Consider the following 19,674-nt stretch of genomic DNA (forward strand, 5'->3'; position numbering starts at 1 on the left):
GTACCTTCTAAGACTAAAGAAATTACAAAGGATGTTAATTTTTCAAGTTATCATGTTAAGAAAACATGATGGAATCAGACAGATAATTGAAAAATTACTTACTAATTGTCAAGATGTCTTCATCCCCAAATGGTCTAAGAGGACGTTAATCGGTAAGCATTTTGTTTTAGATAAATATTTTTACAGAATGTGCTTTCAAAGTCCCCATTGGAGTCCCATCAGCTGAATCATGTCCCTTTAGAGTCAGACTATCAGAGCTGAGTTCCAGGGTCCTAGGAAATGTTTATGGGTCACGAAGGAACAGCCGTTTGCTTCCCAGACATCAGTGCTCACATCCAGTCAGTCACTTGGTCTCCATAGCTGGGCTACTCTGTACTCTCCTGTGTGGGACACGTCACCAAGGAGTCTGGTCTGGTCAACTTTAGCCTTCTGCCAGTTTTACCGCAAAATACACTCTCAAATTCCTAAAGTTGAGAAATGACCATTAACGTACAATATACACAGACATGAAAACTGTTATCTTCAAAAACACAAATGGTTGAAATTAAGAGCTAAACCACCTCAAAATATATAGTTAAGGTGTCACTCACAAACGTATGTCACATCCTGTAAGGGGATACAGATGATAAAAATGGGGATTCAAACATTTGTCTCAAATAGTTACCTTTACGTGTATTTTTATTTAGTTTTCCAATAGATTCTCAAAATGCCTGACCATATTGTAAACCCTTCTGATATTTTTTTAGAAGCAGCCATATTTTTTTGTTATTTTCATTGTGGTAACACAGACATAAACTTTACCATTTTACCCATTTGTAAGTTTGCAATTCAGTGGCATTAAGTATGTTCACACTCTTGTGCAACCATCACCACCATCCATTTCCAGAACTTTCCACCACCCCACACAGACACTCTGTACCGTGACATAGCCCTCCTGCCAGGGGCATTTGCTGTCCCCTGCCCCTGCCCCACTGACTGCTCGTGTTAGGCGTGGCAACGGGGCCAGACCAAGAGCTAACTCCCCAACACCCTGCCGGCCGCGGGTCAAGTTCATGACACTACGCCTCTAGACGCTTTGTGAAAGGCCTCAATTTTAATGGCTGAGTCAGTCTCAAGCTCACAAAAAGAGAAGGCAGGTGCACGCAAACCACCCGAAGCTCATCGGCCTCCAGGAAACAAGAGACACGGGTCTGCAAGGTGCAGAAGGCGGGACGTCCCGCAGGACGCAGTAGTCGCGTCACTGAACCCAGCGTGGGTCCGCTCGCCCACGCGCAGCATTACACGTCATGATTAGCTATACTCCGTGACGACTTCAGCAGAGAAGTTTTTTCCATGTAATGTTTTTTGTGTCATTTAATATACTACATAATCTTCATTAGTTTAATATTTCTCTCTGAGATGCCTCAGGAGCCCTTTGGAAAACTCAAAGTCAGCTAGAGAAGGAAACTTACAACTGTTGTCGAAAGCAGCTCGATATTCCAGGAAAACTTTGCTGTCTTAACAGAGAGAGAAAACCACTTCCCGTCTGCACCAGCTTACTTTTAATAGCGAAGTTCATTTAGTTAATTAAATTCAATCTAATATGAGCCAGTCTTGACCCCATGCAAAACTCTTTCCTTAAGGTTCCTTTTCCACAAACCTCCCATCACTTTCTGTACCCGTATTAGTTCGTCCCTTATTTTTTCCCTAGCCAGAAACAACCAGCTCTGGGACAAAATTATTCTCCCTTTCTCCCTTTAACAAAGATATTTCCATTCTTTTTTGGCTACACCACACGACATGCGGGATCTTAGTTCCCTGACCAGGGACCAAACCCTTGCCCCCTGCAGTGGAAGCGCAGAGTCTTAACCACTGGACCGCTGGGGAAGCCCCTAGCCCACTTTCTTTACACACTGAAATTCTTCCCTTATTACTTTTAGTAACTTAATTACATATGTATTACAATTTTTAATCCTTAAAAACTTTAATCTCTATTGAAAACCAAGAAGCAAGTAATTGAACTGTTCTTTATTCAGCATGTTTTGATTGGCAAACTTATGAGCACATTCTGTAACCTCTAGAAGCACACGTTTTCCTATAGTACAATTTTTCTCTTTAATGTGGTACAAGACATGTATCTAATAAGCCCAAACATCTTTAGTTTTTTTCTCTCTCATAAGAAGACAAGAGAAGATAAACTTAGACTTCTTGAGCAATCAATGTTCCAGTATTTTACCTTAATGAAAAATGACTTAGACCTTTAATGAATTTCCGTCATATAACTTAATTTAGCAAAACTAAAGTTTCAAGTTACCAAAAATCCGGAAAAACTAATACACGACTATTCCTAAAGAGTTCACCTGAAAGCTTTTATCCCATTTATCTCTATTTTATTACTTATGACAATATTATATAAAGACATCCATCCATCCATCCATCCAGAGATCAGCTTATATTTCAATAAAAAACTTATTAGTTTATAAATTTGATCCCATTTTCCCTCTCTATTGTAAAACAGCCCTAACTGCATAATAGTAGCATAATTTAAGGATCCATTAACAGGCCACTTTTTTCCTGAATCTATGGAGTATCATGGCCAGGCCATGTAACAAAGGAAAATCATTTTTTTTCATTTTATTTGTTTGTGACTGAAAGTGGTCCAGTTCTGGAGAATGCACCCCAAGGGGCTGCATTCAGGAAATAAGCTTGAGTTTCCCATACCAGCACACTTACACACAAGACAAATGCACGTGCACGCACACACACACACACGCGCGCGCGCATGAAGAACAAAATCTAATTCCTGCAGGACAAAAACAAAGAGTGAAGTCCAACAATTCCCTCAAGTTCCCAAATGAGGGTTCCTGTTTTAATAACAAACAAAATGCAAATGAAAAGATAGGAAATCATGACCTCACGTGTCATGGCAACTCACCCAGCAAACGTAAAACTTTGTAACAGTTGGAACAAGTTAAATTTACCTACTTGAGTTTAAAAAGGCTCTTTCCCTTTTTTTCCTTTTGATTTGAAGTTCTACTAATTAACCCAGGCTGAAGTCTCAGGCAATGTGGGTTGTGTTTGCATTTCAAAGACATGGTAAGTGTTATGGCTTCAAGCTTTCTCCTAGAAATATTTTTGTTCTCTGAGGGTCAGAATTCTGAGAAAATATTTAAGCCAGCTTTCTCAAACTGCATAGGCAAAAAAGAACCAGGTTTGGAATTTCAAAAGAGTTTCATCTTAACCAATTTTCTCCAGAGTCTGAAGAAAGTTGTGGCCATGTGGTGTCAGAAAAAACATTTTTCTTTTTATAGGAGCATAGCTGAACATTTACCAGTTTAGTAAAATACACCCTAGACTACAAGATGGAACAGAGCTCTGATCACTCATTTCTTAATTATTCATGGCCGCTGTTGTCAAATGTCAAGCAAACAAACCAACTGATGCAATGGAAAACAGTCCCTCAGGGTCGAAGTTCCCTAGTCCCGAAAAGGGAAATTCCCAACCAATGCCCCATCAGAGACAAAGCCAAGTCACCAGGCTTCCCTGGTGGTTAAGAATCCGCCTGCCAATACAAGGGACACGGGTTCGAGCCCTGGTCTGGGAAGATCCCACAGGCCGCGGAGCAGCTAAGCCCATGTGCCACAACTACTGAGCCTGCGCTCTAGAGCCCGCGAGCCACAACTACTGAGCCCACATGCCACAACTACTGAAGCCCACGTGCCTAAAGCCCGAGCTCCTCAACAAGAGAAGCCGCTGCAACGAGAAGCTCACGCACCACAACGAAGAGCAGCCCCCCGCTCGCCGCAACTAGAGAAAGCCACGTGCAGCAACGAAGACCCAATGCAGCCAAAAATAAATAAATAAATTTGTTTAAAAAAAAAAAAAAAGCCAAATGACCAAGCCTTAGTCCAAAAGGGAAAATCCCAACCAATATTCTGCTATAGACGTCAATGTGATAGGGAAGAATGCTCTGGCGTCGCCACACGGGAGTTCCATCACTTACCAGACATCTCAACCTGCCAATGCAAGTGCCTCGTTTCTTTTATCACAAAAATCAAGAGCGCTGTGGGCCAAGGATGGCTGGTTGGCGGCAAGGTCTTGGGGCTGCCCCTGAGACAAAGGTGCTCAGACAGCTGCTGAACAGGACCCACCTCAATCACCAACACTGTCCCTAAGCCAGATTGGGTCCACTCGCCCTCACACAGTAAAGACAACCTACTGACGCCAGGTTGTGGTGAAGGAAAGTGCAACGTTTATTGCAGGCACCAAACAAGGAGTTCAGATCTTTTGAGCGTTAACACCGATTACTAGACAAGTCTAAGTTCACCTCCTGTCTTCTTATGAGAGAGAAAAACAGCTAGAGATGTTTGAGTTTATTAGATACACGTCTTGTACTACATTAAAGAGAAAAACTGTGCTATAGGACAACGTATGTTTTTAGAGGTGTGTTCATAAGTTTGCCAATCAAAACATGCTGATATAAAGAAAAGTCCAATTACTCGCTTCTTGGTTTTCAGTAAAGATTAAAGTTTTTAAGGGTTAAAAATTGTAATACGTGTGTAATTAAACTACTAAAAGTAATAAGGGAAGCATTTCAGTGTGTACAGAAAGTAGGATATACATTGTCAGTGAGAGAAGGTATAAAGAATGGAAATATCTCTGTTAAGGGAAAAAAGGGAGAATAATTTCGTCCCAGGGCTGGTTGTTTCTGGATAGGGAAAATATAATGGACAAACTAATACAGATACAGAAAGTGATGAAAGGTTTGTGGAAAAGGAACTTTAAGGAAAGAGTTTTGCATGGGGTCAAGATTGGCTCATATTAGATTGAATTTAATTAACTAAATGAACTTCGCTATTAAAAGTAAGCTGGTGCAGACGGGAAGTGGTTTTCTCTCTCTGTTAAGACAGCAAAGTTTTCCTGGAATATCGAGCTGCTTTCGACAACAGTTGTAAGTTTCCTTCTCTAGCTGACTTTGAGTTTTCCAAAGGGCTCCTGAGGCATCTCAGAGAGAAATATTAAACTAATGAAGATTATGTAGTATATTAAATGACACAAAAAACATTATATGGAAAAAACTTCTCTGCTGAAGTCGTCACAGAGTATAACTAATCATGATGTGTAATACTGTGCGTGGGCGAGCGGACCCAAGTTCAGTTCAGTAACAATTTTTGGCATCCCAGATGGGCTGGAAATCCCATCTGGGTCACCAAAAATTGTTACTGAACTGAATTTGGGTCCACTCACCCGCGCACAGTAAGGCCAATCTACTGACACTGGGTTGCAGTGAAAGAAAGTGCAGCGTTTATTGCGGGTGCCAAACAAGAAGTTCAGGTCTTTTGAGCATTAGCTGCCCAGACTCCTTGTTTGGCACCTGCAGTAAACGCTGCACTTGTTTTCACCGCAACTGGTGTCAGCAAGTTGGCTTTACTGTGTGCAGGCAAGTGGACCCAAATTTGGTTCAGTAACATTCAGCCTCATCAATAAACAAACAGCAAGGAAAATAGGAAAGGGGAGCCAGAACAGATTAAAAGGTGCATAAGAGCTACGAACCAAATGCAGTGTTTGGATACCGATTTAAGTAAGTCGACAGTAAAAAGGCAGTTGTGAGCCAATCAGAGAAATCTGGACAGGGAGGGAGATTAAGGAAGCTGATGATGACGTGGTTGTGCTTTTAAACAGCCCTTTTCTTTTTAGAGATACATTCGTGAATGAAAATGATATGACAATTGGTAATGCTTTAAAATAATTCAGTGACGGTGGGAGGATGGGGATGTATAGGTGAAACAAAGTTATGCCTGAAGCTGAGTTATTGGACACGGGCGTTCATTATTCTAGTCTCTCCGTTTTTGTGCGTGTATACATTTCTGTAAGTTTTTTTTTTTTAAAGCATAGCATTCTTACACAATTAAGTCTAAATGTTTTTATTGTGGTAAAATATATATAACATAAAATTTGCCATTTTTTACCATTTGTAAGTGTACAATTCAGTGGCTTAAGTACATTCACAATGTTGTGTAAACATCACCGTTATCTATTTGCAGCACTTTCTCATCTCCCCAAACTGAACCTCTGTCCCTGTTAAACATGTACCCTCCATCCAACCACCTCCCCCAGTCTCTGGCACCCGTCACTCTACTTTTTGACTTTATGAATCTGATGACTCTAGGTACTTCATGTAAGTGGAATCATACAGTACTTGTCTTTTTGTGTCTGCCTTTTCCCGGTCAGCATCCTGTTTTGGAGGTCCATCCATATTGTGAGGCATGTGTCAGAACTTCATTCCTTTTCATGGCTGAATAGTAATCCATTGGCTGTACAGACATTCTGCTTCTCCATTCGTCTGTTGATTGGATTGTTTCCACCACTTGGATTGTTTCCACCTTTTGGTGACTGTGAATAATGCGGCTATGAACACTGGTATACAAATATCTGTTTAAGTCCCTGCTTTCTATTCTTTTGGGTAACTGTTTAACTTTTTTTTTTTTTTTTTTTTTTTGTGGTACATGGACCTCTCACTGCTGTGGCCTCTCCCGTTGCGGAGCACAGGCTCCGGACATGCAGCCTCAGCAGCCAAGGCTCACGGGCCCAGCTGTTCCGCGGCATGTGGGATCCTCCCGGACCGGGGCACGAACCCGCGTCCCCTGTATCGGCAGGCGGACTCCCAACCACTGCGCCACCAGGGAAGCCCCTATGTTTAACTTTTTGAGGAACCACCAGCTGCACCATTTTACATTCCCACCAGCAATCCCAAGGGTTGCAATTTCTCCACATCCTCACCAACACTTGCTATTTTGTTTTGCAATAGCCACAGCTAATGGGTGTGAACTGGTATCTCACATCCATTAAAGTGCTTTTGATTTGCATTTCCCTGATCATTAGTGATGCTGAGCATCTTTAAATGTGCTTATTGGCCATTTGCTTATCTTCTGTGGAGAAACGTCTATTCAAGTCCTTTGCCCATTTTTGAATTGTGCTGTCTCTTTGTTGCTGGACTATAATAGGTTTCTATTTAATTTGTGTCCAGGAAGGGAAGTATAAGCGCTCTCTCTGCTGCCACTGCTCTGACTTTTGAGTCATCTGGAACGGCTGGCGCCCTCCACCTGTCCACACGCTACGTGGCATCCCAGCCACGGCCATCTGCCATTTGCAACAACTGTCTATGCTCAGAAGCTATATCTGCACAGAAGCACATTCTAATTTCCTTCCCAAAGTTTAAAAGGTTTTCAACGGGTCTTAATGCAATGTAAGATGAACCATGGTTTGATACATTGGTTTCTATATTCTGACACCCAAAGCCCAGCTATAAAATACTTGCCTATACTTGAGAAGGCAGAATTGACCTTTGAGAATACCTAAATAGAAGTCAGAAGGAAGAAAACAATCACCTCTCAGATGTAAGAAAGTACTTCAAGAGATTTTTCTAAACAATCATCATAAAATGAGGAGCCCTGGGCACCCGTCTTTATTTTGAATAGTTCTGCCAGCAGTGGGGTTAAGGTGTAGCTCGATCTAGACTCTCACAAGGTCCCTGGGACTCAGTTCATGGGAACTTGGGGTGACGGTGAAAGAGGGAGACAAGTGGACACCTCCCGCCCTTGACTGCGTCAAAGGTAAGCTAGTAATTGTTACCCTGCTCTCTCAATTAGCGTCTATTTCAACGAAACTTAAGTGAAATAGCTGAGTTTTAAGGGATTTTTACAACTCATCAGACACCTTGAGATGACGTCTGGTCAAAGTTGGATATTCACATTAAATTTGTAAATAGGAGAAGGCCAATAATAAAAACTATTTTTAGTGGGAAAAAGAAAGATCGTTCCAATTACATGTCGAGAAATTATACCAGGAAGTCAGGAAGAGGAAGAAGACAGGTGTCATCTGTACAGAGAGACGAGAGAATTAAAGGAAAAGGGTTAATGAAACCAAGAGGGGTGACAGACCTGGGGCCCAGGTGGGAGGGTGCGCCCCCGACACTTAGCCACGCTGAGAGCCCCACAGAGATGGGACAAGGCCAGTCACGGTGGGAGATGCCACGGGGGCTCTGAGAACAACAGGTCTGACAGACAAGAGAGGACAGGAAAGGCCTGAACCACAATTCGTAACCTCAACCTAATAAACATACAGAATTCGCCGAACCGAGAATGCACGTCCTTTCCAAATAAACACAGAATTTTAAAAAACTGACCACATAAGAGGTCACAATGGAAAAGCCCCAACACGTTTTTAAAACTGCCATCTGCACTGATCAGAACGTGAGAAATAAATGTGAGAAACAGATAAAATGCTGTGTCTTATCTACAAAACAGAAACAGACCCACAGACAGAGAACAGACTGGTGGGTGCCAAGGGGGTGGGGGTGGGGCATTGATGGAGTGGGAGCTTGGGGTGAGCAGATGCAAACTATTATATACAGGATGGACACACAAGGTCCTAACCCTATAGAGCGTTACAGTTCCCTGTACAGCACAGGGAACCATGCTCAGTATCCTGTGATAAACCATAATGGAAAAGAATATGAAAAAGAATGTATGTATATATATACATGTGTGTGTGTATATATATATATACACACACACACACACACACAACTGAGTCACTTGGCTCTACACCAGAAACTAACACAACACTGTAAATCAACTACACTGCAATAAACTAAATTTAAAATAAAAAGGACAGAATTCCTACTGCACAGGAAAGGGAGAAGTAACAGTACGGCTGCACCTGATAACTGGGGCTGGTGCGCAAGGACACGTGGGTGCGGGCCGGGCCCCCAGCCCAACTTCAGGTGGAGGAGGGAAGACAAAGCAGGGGGGCAGCGCCACCGTCCTGCCCAATGACTGTGATGGTGACAGGACAGAGGAGAGGGAAGCACAGGGTGACAGACTGCCCCGCAGCCCCAGAGCCTGGCTAGGGTTCAAGGTCACGACCCCAAAATGTCACCTCACAACAACTGCGTCACCAGCGATCCTGGATTGGGGCTGGACCGGGGAAAATGGTGTAGAGGATGTTATTGGGACAAGAGGCAAAATTTGAATTAGATAAGAGTATTACACCAACGTTAAGTGTCCTGATTTTGGCCACTGTATTCTGGTTATGTAAGATAATGTAATATTCGTTAAAAGCACAGATTGAAGTGTTTGGGCATCAAGGCACATGGTGCCCACGGTTTACCATCAAATGGTTTAGACTGCCAGAGACAGAACAAATGGGGCAAAGTGTGAGCAACTGGGGGTTCTGGGTAAACCTGGGTGGGCACACAAGGAGCTCTTAGCACTCACCTTGGATTTTCCTGCAAGTTTAAAATTATACAAAAATTTTTAATGACCATAAATAAATACAACGAATCATTTAATCCAGGGTTCTACAGGCACCTGTCCGGCCCGATCTCTTCAAAATCTCAGTGCCGTAATAGAAACCGGGGGGTAGGGAGGACTGCTATAGCTCAGAGACAGAAAAACGTCACTGAATGCAACACAGAAGCATGGCTGGGTGCTGGTTTGGAAAAAAATGCAGCCATAAAAGTCACCTTCAGAACATCTGGGGGACATGGGAATACGGACTGGGTAGTAGATGGTATAAGAGAATGACTATCGACCTTGTGAGGTGTGAAAACGGCACTGGCGTTACATGGGAGACACAGGCGTAAATATTTAGAGGTGAAGGGTCATGATACGTCATTGTCTTTGGAATTGTGCTGTGCGTGTGCACGTGTGTGTTAAACATGGTAAATGTTGACGGCTCAGACTAGGTGAGGGGAGGGCAGGTGTTCAGTGAACTCTGTGCTCAGTAGAAAAATAAAACAAAGGGAACCACCTGCTTGCAGACTCATTTACCTTCTCAACTCCTCCACCTGATGCCTCCTGGGCACTGAAAACCTAGCCCGTCGGACACAGAACGTGGATTCCGCCCCACCCCATCCTGCTTCTCCACACGTCTTCCCATCTCAGGAAACAGCGCCACCCGCCCAGCTGCTCCAGCCAGACACCCCACCGTGGACCCCAATTCCTCTGCCCAGCAGCCCTACATCCAGCACCGCGGGCCCTGGCCAGTCTCAGCAGAGCCGCTGCGGCCTCTGACCAGGGTCTGTGTCTCCACTCCTGCCCACCCCTAATCTCTCCTCCTGGAGTCCAGTCTCCCTGCTGCACAGCAGGGAGAGCCATCTTTGCAGCATGTCAACCAGACCCCACACCGGGATGGAGGTGGTCCATTCACCCTCAACCTGTTAGCCGCTTCCCTCCAGCCCACGGGGTCTCTGTCTTATTCAAGGTGCCCCCAGTGTCTCGGACAGAAGCCTGGTTAGAGTCGGAACAGACCTGTGGGATGAGATGTGTACTGAAATAATTTAGGAAAATCACTGAAGACGTTCGTGTGTCACATCTTTCAAAATGTTCATGCAAGTAAGAGGGGGAAAGTCACTGGGGAAACAGGAAGGACACAAGGGTTTAAGCTGCCTACATTCTAATTCCCCCCAAATTGCTACTGACGTCACTTCGGCCTGTTTCTTCATGGGTCTTGTAATCCGACCCAGAAACAATCTACAAATTCAACGTAACTACATTTCAGAAATATTCAGGAAGCCTAATATACATAAAAATTAATGTCCATAAATTTTTAACCTATTTAATCTTTGAGTATAGATAGTGACAGTTAAGTTTTTTTATTGTCGCAAACACCTTCATCATATTTGAATGGATCATATAAGTAATAATTTACCACTATTAGGTACACAGAGCCAACCATTAAATCATTTTTTTAAATATAAAAGCTTTATTTTATTACAATAAACCAAGTCTATCGCTAAAAAATAATGTTAAAGAGTAACCACATTATAAATAACCATAAATGATCCCATCAGCACAAACTTGACGCAGGTATTGCTTTAAAAGGCAATTAAATATACAATGAAAATAAGGAACTTGACGAAATTACGAAACACACAAGATGGAGATGCACTTGGGCACAGAAAAGGGAAACGGAGAAGACAAACTCTTAGCGCTCAGCCCAGGGGCCTCGTTCCAGGCCGCCTGGGGCGCTCGGCCGGCCGCTCCCCCAGGATCTAGATACGGAAGGCTCTTTTTCAAAATGTTCCACGTTTATAGTGCCAACCTCAGCTCGGTTCTCTAATCAGACCCGTGCTGCCGTCAACGGCAGCGACTACACGACAGCAGGGACCAGCAGCAAAACCAGGCCGCTCTTCACTAAGGCCTCATCCCACGCGCCCTGATCCCCAGAGAAATGAGGCCGGTACCTGGACCCAAGGTCCCCCCAAGGAAGAGCACAGAAGCCAATGCAGGGAATGTTCTCTCATCTGAACCCCCAAGGAGGGGGCAGGTGGGACCCTCACTCACACGCAGCATCCGCTCCCACCTGGAGGGCTTGCAGGGAATCAATGGCTCCTCGGCCCAGACAGACAGGGTCAAGGTCGAGCTGGCTGTCCTAAGGAACGGAGATGCTCGAGCCCCTAAGCCCCCACCCCGATCCCCCAGGCCGCAGTGTTTCTCTTCTCTGCCTTCTGAACATGTTTGAAATCCAGATTATTTATTTGACATTTAGTTGCCTCTTTTTTTTCCCTATTTGTGCTTTATCCCTTTCACAACATCTTCTGAGGGGGGAAAAAAAAAATCATACCCTACAGGCAGGTCTCTGAAACCCCTTTAAGCCCCCAAACAATCCACTGCACAGAGCAGGGCCCTAACTGCCAGCTGACCACACATCCAGGCTGTGGCTAGCACCTTGATAAGTGACGAGCAGGGCATTATTCACACTGGACTCAGCATCGGACGTTTGGTTCCAGGAAACAAAGGACAGTTTGGGACATCTTAGAGGAAAAAGGATAAATAACAACACGGATACATTTACAGGATTCTGAAAACATCCTGGCCTAGATACTAACCTTTTTGAAAGAATCCCCGTGTCTTTCTTGAATGTACTTCAGGAACGCTGTGGTCCACTGCAGCGTCGTCGCCTTATCCGTCTCGGCGTTGCAGAACGGGACTAAAAGATTCAACTCATCACAACAAATGCGGATTCTGCGCCTACAGTCAAAACCCAAAGTGATCACATAGAGAAGCTGAAGCAGAACGAAGGAATAGAGCAGGTGTCTGTGTGTCTCGAGGAATCAGCTCGCGGCCTGGCCACTGAGAGCGTAGGAAGGGCAGGCCCTCACCTCGGGTCTCCCCTCTACAGCGGCCAGCCCACCCTCAGCTGCCCACTAAGCCCAGTCACGCTCCCTGGAAAGTTTCCTGTTTACTTCTCCTGGGCCAGGAGCAAGGACCAGGTCCAAGTCTCTAGACCAAGGATGGACCCAAACCCCCTGAAACTGGAAGCAAAATTGTGTGTGTGTTTCTTCTGGGCAGGACATTCTTTCACTCACCTGCCCCCCAGGTGCCAAGGAAGTCACAGAAGCTAGGATTCACAGCTTTGATTCTCCAAGGCGCCCCGGTTCATAAGGGACCACAGACTACCAGCCTGTGAATATCCCCAAATCCAGCCCTTTCAGGGATGACTTACATCCCACCTGGAGTCTTAGACCATTTTTAACTTTCACGTATTACATTCAGGTAATACGGCCCTTGTTCCTATTTCCCCACCTGTACACTCAGAACTCTAGAGCAACTTTGTAAGGTAACAACAACAGCAGGAATTCACTAGATGCTCTGCAGCTGCAGGCACTGGGCCAGACACTACATTTCAGCTTGTTTAATTCCTGTGTCCCATCTACGCAGTAGGTGATATCCCTATTTTATAGATGAGAGACTCAGGTGGAGAGGTAAAGAGTGTGTAGGAAGTTGTTAAACTAGGAAATGGCAGAGTAAGGATGAAAACTTTTACCGTCAACACGTAGTACGTATAAGGCTTTTTTTCAGATGGTAGGTATTCAGTAAATGTTTATTAAATAAATATAAACAATGCCCATTATAATTCGCGGTGAGCTCAGTGATGCCCATCGCTTGGCCTGTATGTGCGGACACATCCTTAGGAAAGGTATCTAGCTGCCTAGCTTTAATATGTCCCTTTAAATAAATAAATTTCCACTGCTCAACACTGTAGGTTCAGAGATGAATATCTGTCTTGCTCAATGCTCTATTTCCTGAGCCTAAAACAGAAACTGGTACAAAGCACTCAACAGATGATGAAGTTAGGGATTCATCCCGTACCCAGCTATAACAGAAAAATTAACCACCTTTTGCTTCTCCACAGAGCAGCACAAATAAAATCCACAGATAAAACAACTTACATAAGCTGTACCTTCCTCCTTCTTCAATATCCTTAAAAGAGCCAAGCAAAACTGAGTAGGCCAGTACGCAGGCGGCCCCCCTCCCAGGAAGGCTGCCCCGGTCAGCACCTGGGAACTTAGATTTCGGGGGGGTTCCCACCACCGTTGGCCACTGGCTTATAAACACCAGCTTTCCTTCTGGGTGTCTGGGACTTGGCCGCGTGCCAGGTAGGGAATGCCCCCCCCCCACCCCGACCAGCCCCCAGTAGGATCCAGGGCCCTGAGTCTCTAAGGAGCTTTGCTGTCCGGGAACATGTCACCAGTGCTGGGGGGTGACAGGCATCCTGAGTGGCTCCGCTGAGAGGTGTTCTGGGGAGCTGGCGCCTGGGGCCCCTAGACCTCTCCCCATGCGCCTCTGCCGACTTTGCTGGGTTCTTCGTCCAAAATAAATCGAAGCCATGAGTCCTCCTAATGAATCATCAGACCTGGGGGTGGTCTCGGGTACCCCCATCCACCTAGCAAAGCACGGTGACCACTGACTCTAGCCAGCTTTCCCTGCCTTGAACACAGAAATGGCTACACCACTGTTTTCCACAAAAAGGCGCCCGTCACCACCACCGACCACATCGGCTCGGCGTCTAAGACAGCTGTACGCCACCGACGCCACGCATTACCTTCTGTCTCTTTCCATGCGGTTGTGCCTCTCCCTGCGCTGGGACCGGCCCCGCTGGGGCCCGCCCTGGGTCTGCTCCCCGAAGGTGGCCTGGGACAACTCCACCGACTGCCAGGCACCCTGCGCTGCTGCGGAGCCGTCACCCACATTCTGGAGCTCTCCCAGGGCCCTTCGTTCCAGGCTTGTGTCCCGCTGGCGCATCCTACTCCGACTCCTCTTGCTTATTGCTTGCTTACACAGCGCTGCTTCTTTGCAAAGGAAGGAAAAAGTGGTATTTTCATTTCTCTGTTCTTCCAAACTTACCCTCGTGAATGCTGAATATATTTTTTGGTATTTTCGATCCAAGATATAAACACCCCAGGTATTCCGTAATCAATACAGCTTATACAGCAATACAGTCAAAAGTCCCCCTTTTAAATCAACAGGCATTTTAACTGTCATCTATGAATTAAAAAACCAAGAAGTTGTTTGATTTTTCTGATATTCAGAATGGGGAAAAAAACACTTGAAATATTTTCTCCAAGAGATTTTCTTGATGTGCAATTATCCTAATAGACAACTGATATTCTAACTGCAATGCTCAGAAGAGGACAAAACCTAAGTGGTTTAGGATTAAACATGCGCTCACCTTACAAGTGAGATTCCCCCCCACAAAAGGAGTAATCACATCATAGCTTTGACCTGTGCTACAGAAATATGTCAAATTTCTATCAAAGTACAGCAGGCGTCTAATTAGTACCTGCGGTGATGTGCATTCCCCAGGTACCGTACAAAGCCAAACCCTCTACGGTGAAAGAACCCCTTAACACACATTTCAGAATGGTGAGAACTTTTCAAAAGACATAGAGAGGAATTCGCAAGTATCGGTAATACTCTTCAGCTGAGTAGTCAGTACAGGGACTATTTTAACATTAACCTTTCTACCTTACAAATGTTAAGGTATACTTTCGCGAGCAATGTCATAAGAACAATGGAAAACTAATCACTGGCGTGGGAGAAAGAAGGAGAGCTGCATCCCTACCCTGTCTTTATCAGCTCTCGAAGAGCTGAGTGTAAGCTGTGTTATTGTTGGATAGCTCGAAAAAGAATGTTTTCCAGGAAAAACGGATTGAGGGTTAACGTCAGGGGTAAGCAAAGTTTGCCTTCAGAAGTTTATTTCTAAAACTTTCTGTATCACCTTATGGCCTCTTGCTCCCAACTCAATCCTCTGCCCATCTGCAGATCGTCCCCTAAAGGTCTGAGCGGATTTCAGACTCCTGCCTCACTCATGAAGTATGAAATAAGAGAAAAAAAAAAAAACCTGAAAGTGCTGTCAGTAACTTGAAGGTAACGAAAATGTACCTAAGTCTATCATTTTTCTGTTTAAGGAGGTTACTGTTAAGAAAAAGCAGCCCCTAAACTCAACGTTTCCAGGCCAAGTATAAACGTGATGTTCAAAATTCGCAAGGATGTTCAAAGTGAGGTGACTGGGCAGAGGGACGGAAGGATTTCTAAGACGCAAGCAGGCTTCCGAGATCATTTCATTTGTTTATAAACCACCTCTCTCCCCTCTCCCACCCATGGCCAAAAAAAAAAGGGGGGGGGCAAAGACATCAGGCAGGAGGAGAAAGCACCTGCCAGCTTCTGTTTTATCGCTTACCTCCTACTTTAATCCAAACCTGCTCAGGCAAAGCTTTGTTTCTACTACCCAAAGTCTGTTTAGTGGATTCAATTTCTTGCTGATAGCAGAAAGAAAATGCTCTCGGCAATCCAATATCCTGATGCTTGGTAGCTTCAAGTACAGAACATGAGTTACTAGAACTCTGGAAAAAAATGAAGCAACAGGAACTTTATCAACAGGTGACAATCTCCTCTCTACGTACAAATAAAATGCACTTTAATAGAAGTAACGTCAAAGCTATTCACATGAACTTGAAGAACTTTAGGTGCACTAAGGATTTTTAAATATCCCCGAACCACATAAATACTCTCGATTTAAAAAAGTTATTGAGCTCAATGAAAGAAACAAAAATCCTTGAGGCCTAACTAAAATACAATTTATCCATTTAATACAGAAGAGCAAAGCTTCGCAAATCATTTTCCCTACCTGTGTTTGTGAAAGATTAGAATTTCCACTAGCAGAGCAACTATTTGCAGTAAACAGAGGGTATGTAAATTGCAGAGCAGTGGCTGCAGCAGCAGTTTTATTTTTCACTAATGTTGTACATTTGTTTTGTTGCTGATGGAGAGGAACATTCATTAATTCGGATGGATGGCGAATAAGAGTTACCAAACTGCCAAGACAAAAGAAACCCAGAAACACATGAAGAGCATGTGGCAGGTAAGTTTCCTGAAACACCACAATCACTAACTATCACACTCTAAAGGCTAACATTTGATTTTCTAGATAGGAACTTGAATCTGTTACCATGAATGCCCCCCATCATGGAAATCTCTACAGACAATTATCAGCTAGTGTTGTAGGGGACAAGTTCAAACTTTCTTCCTCACATTGGAAGGTGTGGCTGTGTGTCATCTTTTAGTTACACCTCCCTTCCCACCACACTTCTGACACCAATCTGTTTTTTTGGCCATCCTCCAAAATCTGACGACTATGGGCAAAATGGGAAAAACTACAGGGTGGGGACAGACAGGAAGCTGAGGAGACACCCTAGCAGACAGGCGACTCCTCTCCGATAGTTGTTGCTGCGAGATCACTTATGGGCTGGCAGTCTGGCTGAAGGATGAAGCTGCATTTTACACTCAAAACCTCACAACGTGACGTCTTTCCTCCCAGGGGATGCATCTGTGCAAGATGAGGTCAGCCTCAACCTGAGTCAACAGAGGGGGAAGCAGAGGTCTCTCCTGACATTTAGGTGAGTGATTTGGGGACAAAACCTTTGTTCCTCAGGAACATGTGTGCACTTATCTCAACTCATCTCTCTTCCGCATGCAGACGCTGAGTGCACACTGCAAAGGTGATGCTGCAGGCTGTGTACTTAATATCTGCTTGCTGTGCTTCACAGACCACACAAACTTTCAGCTCAGCCTCCAGACCCACTGAGGTCTGCTCCCTGTTAAGATGCGAGCTGCAGTGAGGCCGCTGGCCTCTGCAGAGAACCCTGGTCTACGTCCAGACCCAGGCTGGTGCTTCTCTGCACAGGACCCTGGTCTACACCCGGACCCAGGCTAGTGCCTCCCTGCAGAGGACCCTGGTTACACCCGGATCCAGGCTGGTGGCCTCTGCAGAGGACCCTGGTCTATACCCGGACCCAGCCTGGTGCTTCCCTGCACAGAACCCTGGTTTACACCCGGACCCAGGCTGGTGCCTCTCTGCAGAGGACCCTAGTTACACCCGGCCCGCTCCCTGGGGGATGCACCCACTTGTTGAGCGCCATGCCGGGCTCGGGGGGATCCGCGCCGCGCGGGGCTGGCGGGGACTCGGCTGGGATGCTGTTGAAGCGGTCCTCCAGGCGGACGCGCACGGCCGACTTGGCCCGCGCCTCGGGCGCGCCCTCCACGTTCTCCTTGCCGGCGCCGTCGGGCGCCTTGGGCCGGGGTGCGCCGGCGCCCGGGCCGTCGGCGCACGGCGTCTTCTCGGCGGCGGGGGGCGCGCCCGCCTCGCCCAGCAGCATCATGCGCAGCTCCTGGAAGTCAATGTGACCCAGGCACTGGTTGGCGCCCGCGAAGCCGCCATCGGCCAGCGCAGGCGGGCACAGCATCGGGTACACGGGCGGCGCGCCCCCCGCCGCCGCGCCCCCGGCCGCCGCGAAGCCCCCCGCCGCCGCGCCCGGCGCCGCCGCCGCCAGGAAGGCCGAGTTGAGGCGCGTCTCGAGCTCGCCGTCGGCCGCCGCCGCCTCCATGTGCGAGTAGAGGATGTGCTGCAGCTGCGTGTACTCGATCTCGGTCATCTCCACAAGGCTCAGGTCGGTGGTCGTGAAACTCAGCCCCGCCTCGCCCAGCGCCGCGTCCGCGCCCTCGGGGCCCGCCGGCCCGCCCGCCTGAGGCGGCTCCGGTTGCCCGGGGCCCGACATGCCGGCGCCAACGGCGTAGGGTGCGCGGGCAGGCCGGCGGGGCCAGGCCGGGCGGGCGGGGTCGCGGAAACCGCCGGCCGCAGCGCGCCTGCGCCGCCCGCCCGCAACGGCAGCCCCTCCCCGGCGCGGCCCTGCCCCCGCCCCGCGGCCCCGCCCCACGGCCCGGCCACACCAACCGCCCGCCGCGCCTCCGCCGCGGCGCCCAGTCCCAAGCTACGCGCGCAGGTCTGGGGCGTGGGGTTCGGGCGGCGAGGCTGCGGCGCGCGGGGCCAGGCCGTCCAAGTCCAGTGCCTGAGGGGCCAGACCACCCGGGTCGAGTGTCCGCAGGGCCGGGCCGCCCGGATCCCAATGTCCAAGGGGCCAAACGCCCAAGTCCAGTGTCCGAGGGTCAGACACCTGGGTCGAGTGTCCGCGGGGCCTCCCAGGGCCTGGCCGGGTATCAGGGCGCATGCAAGAGGCGCCTCTCCAGGTAACGCTTCACCACGAGTCCACGTACCCACGGGGTGCCGCGCGGTCCCCCCCTTCTCGGGACACGAGGCCTACAGTAAGCCCGAACAGTAGACAGGTGAGACAGCGCCCCCAAATACAGGTGTGACAAGGCAGGCTGTACGTAGGTGAAAACTCAGTCAGATAAATAAATACACGTGGTGCACCGTTCCTCCTAGAACCGGCAGGGCTCGTGTAATCAATGCACTCGACAAACACTGGCCAGTGATGGGCTAGAATGCACAGGCCATGTGGGTTCATCCTTTCCAAGTGTGCTCTTCAGCGGTAGTGTATTCACATCCTATCACCACAATCAGTTTGCGAACATTTTCATCACCCCAAGGAACCCCATACCCATTAGCACTCCCTACCCACTAACCTTCTTTCTGTCCCTATGGGTTTGCCAACCCTGGGTACGTCCTATAAATGGTATCATAGAATAGGTGGTCTTTAGAAGAATTATTTTTGCGGGCTCAAAATAATTACTGTACCCACCTCTCACCCTTACCCCCATCTCAACCAGTGGTTGTTTTCTGTATAGGAACCACGTGGTTTAAAGAAAGGCCTGTGATTTAGGCAGTTTTCTTCCATCAGTCTCTGAATTGCTCATTCTGTCAGAGCTCAGACATCTATGGAGTGCTAGTCATTTCTTCTGCAGTATCTTTTCTTTGAACAATATAAGATCATCCTGCACTTCCCTGGAGGTCCAGTGGTTAAGACTCCGTGCTTCCGCTGCAGGGGGTGCAGGTTCCATCCCTGGTAGGGGAACGAAGATCCCACATGCCACGTGGCACAGCCAAAAAACTTTAAAAAAAAAGTAAAAAAAATATATATATATATATATATATATATATATTTGCTTTTCTTTCTGTCCACTTAATATGTCCCCAGTAGGAAAATGATGGACCGCTTACTCAATAAAATGTATCAGGTGTGGGGGAAAAAACAAGAACACTTTTCCTCACACCTAACATAAAAATTAGTTTCAGATCATCAAAATACCTAAATTTAAAAAGAAAATTATATAACTACTAAATATATAGGATGATATCGATAAAATCTTTGAGAAGATTCTAAGCGTGACATCAACACAGACCATAATGTGCACAGGCTCGCCCTGGGGATCTTGTTTAAAAGCAGATTCTAATTCAGCAGGCCTAGGTGGGACCCGGAATGCCACCTTTCTAAGGAGCCCGCAGCTGACGTGTGTGCCGCTGATCAGTTGACCCCACTTTGAGCAGCAAAATCACGGAGTATGGTGAAATTTACAATGTTTAAAAAAGAAAATAAAATCAAGATTATATGCG

The 19,674-nt window shown here is 46.7% G+C and overlaps 1 protein-coding gene across 1 annotated transcript; it reads right to left on the reverse strand.

Annotated features, from left to right (window-relative positions):
- Positions 1–343: 343 nt before the first annotated feature.
- On the reverse strand, positions 344–17,881 carry TCFL5 (transcription factor like 5; the record flags this gene model as incomplete). The annotated part of the gene is given in 7 exon segments (XM_082671586.1): positions 344–374; positions 376–464; positions 11,873–12,014; positions 13,870–14,116; positions 15,508–15,670; positions 15,955–16,141; positions 17,232–17,881. Coding segments are annotated over 7 exon segments (1,509 nt in total).
- Between the last annotated feature and the right edge of the window lie 1,793 nt (positions 17,882–19,674).

This window comes from Grampus griseus (assembly GCF_964374135.1).
Source record: "Grampus griseus genome assembly, chromosome: 14".
NCBI lineage: Eukaryota > Metazoa > Chordata > Mammalia > Artiodactyla > Delphinidae > Grampus > Grampus griseus.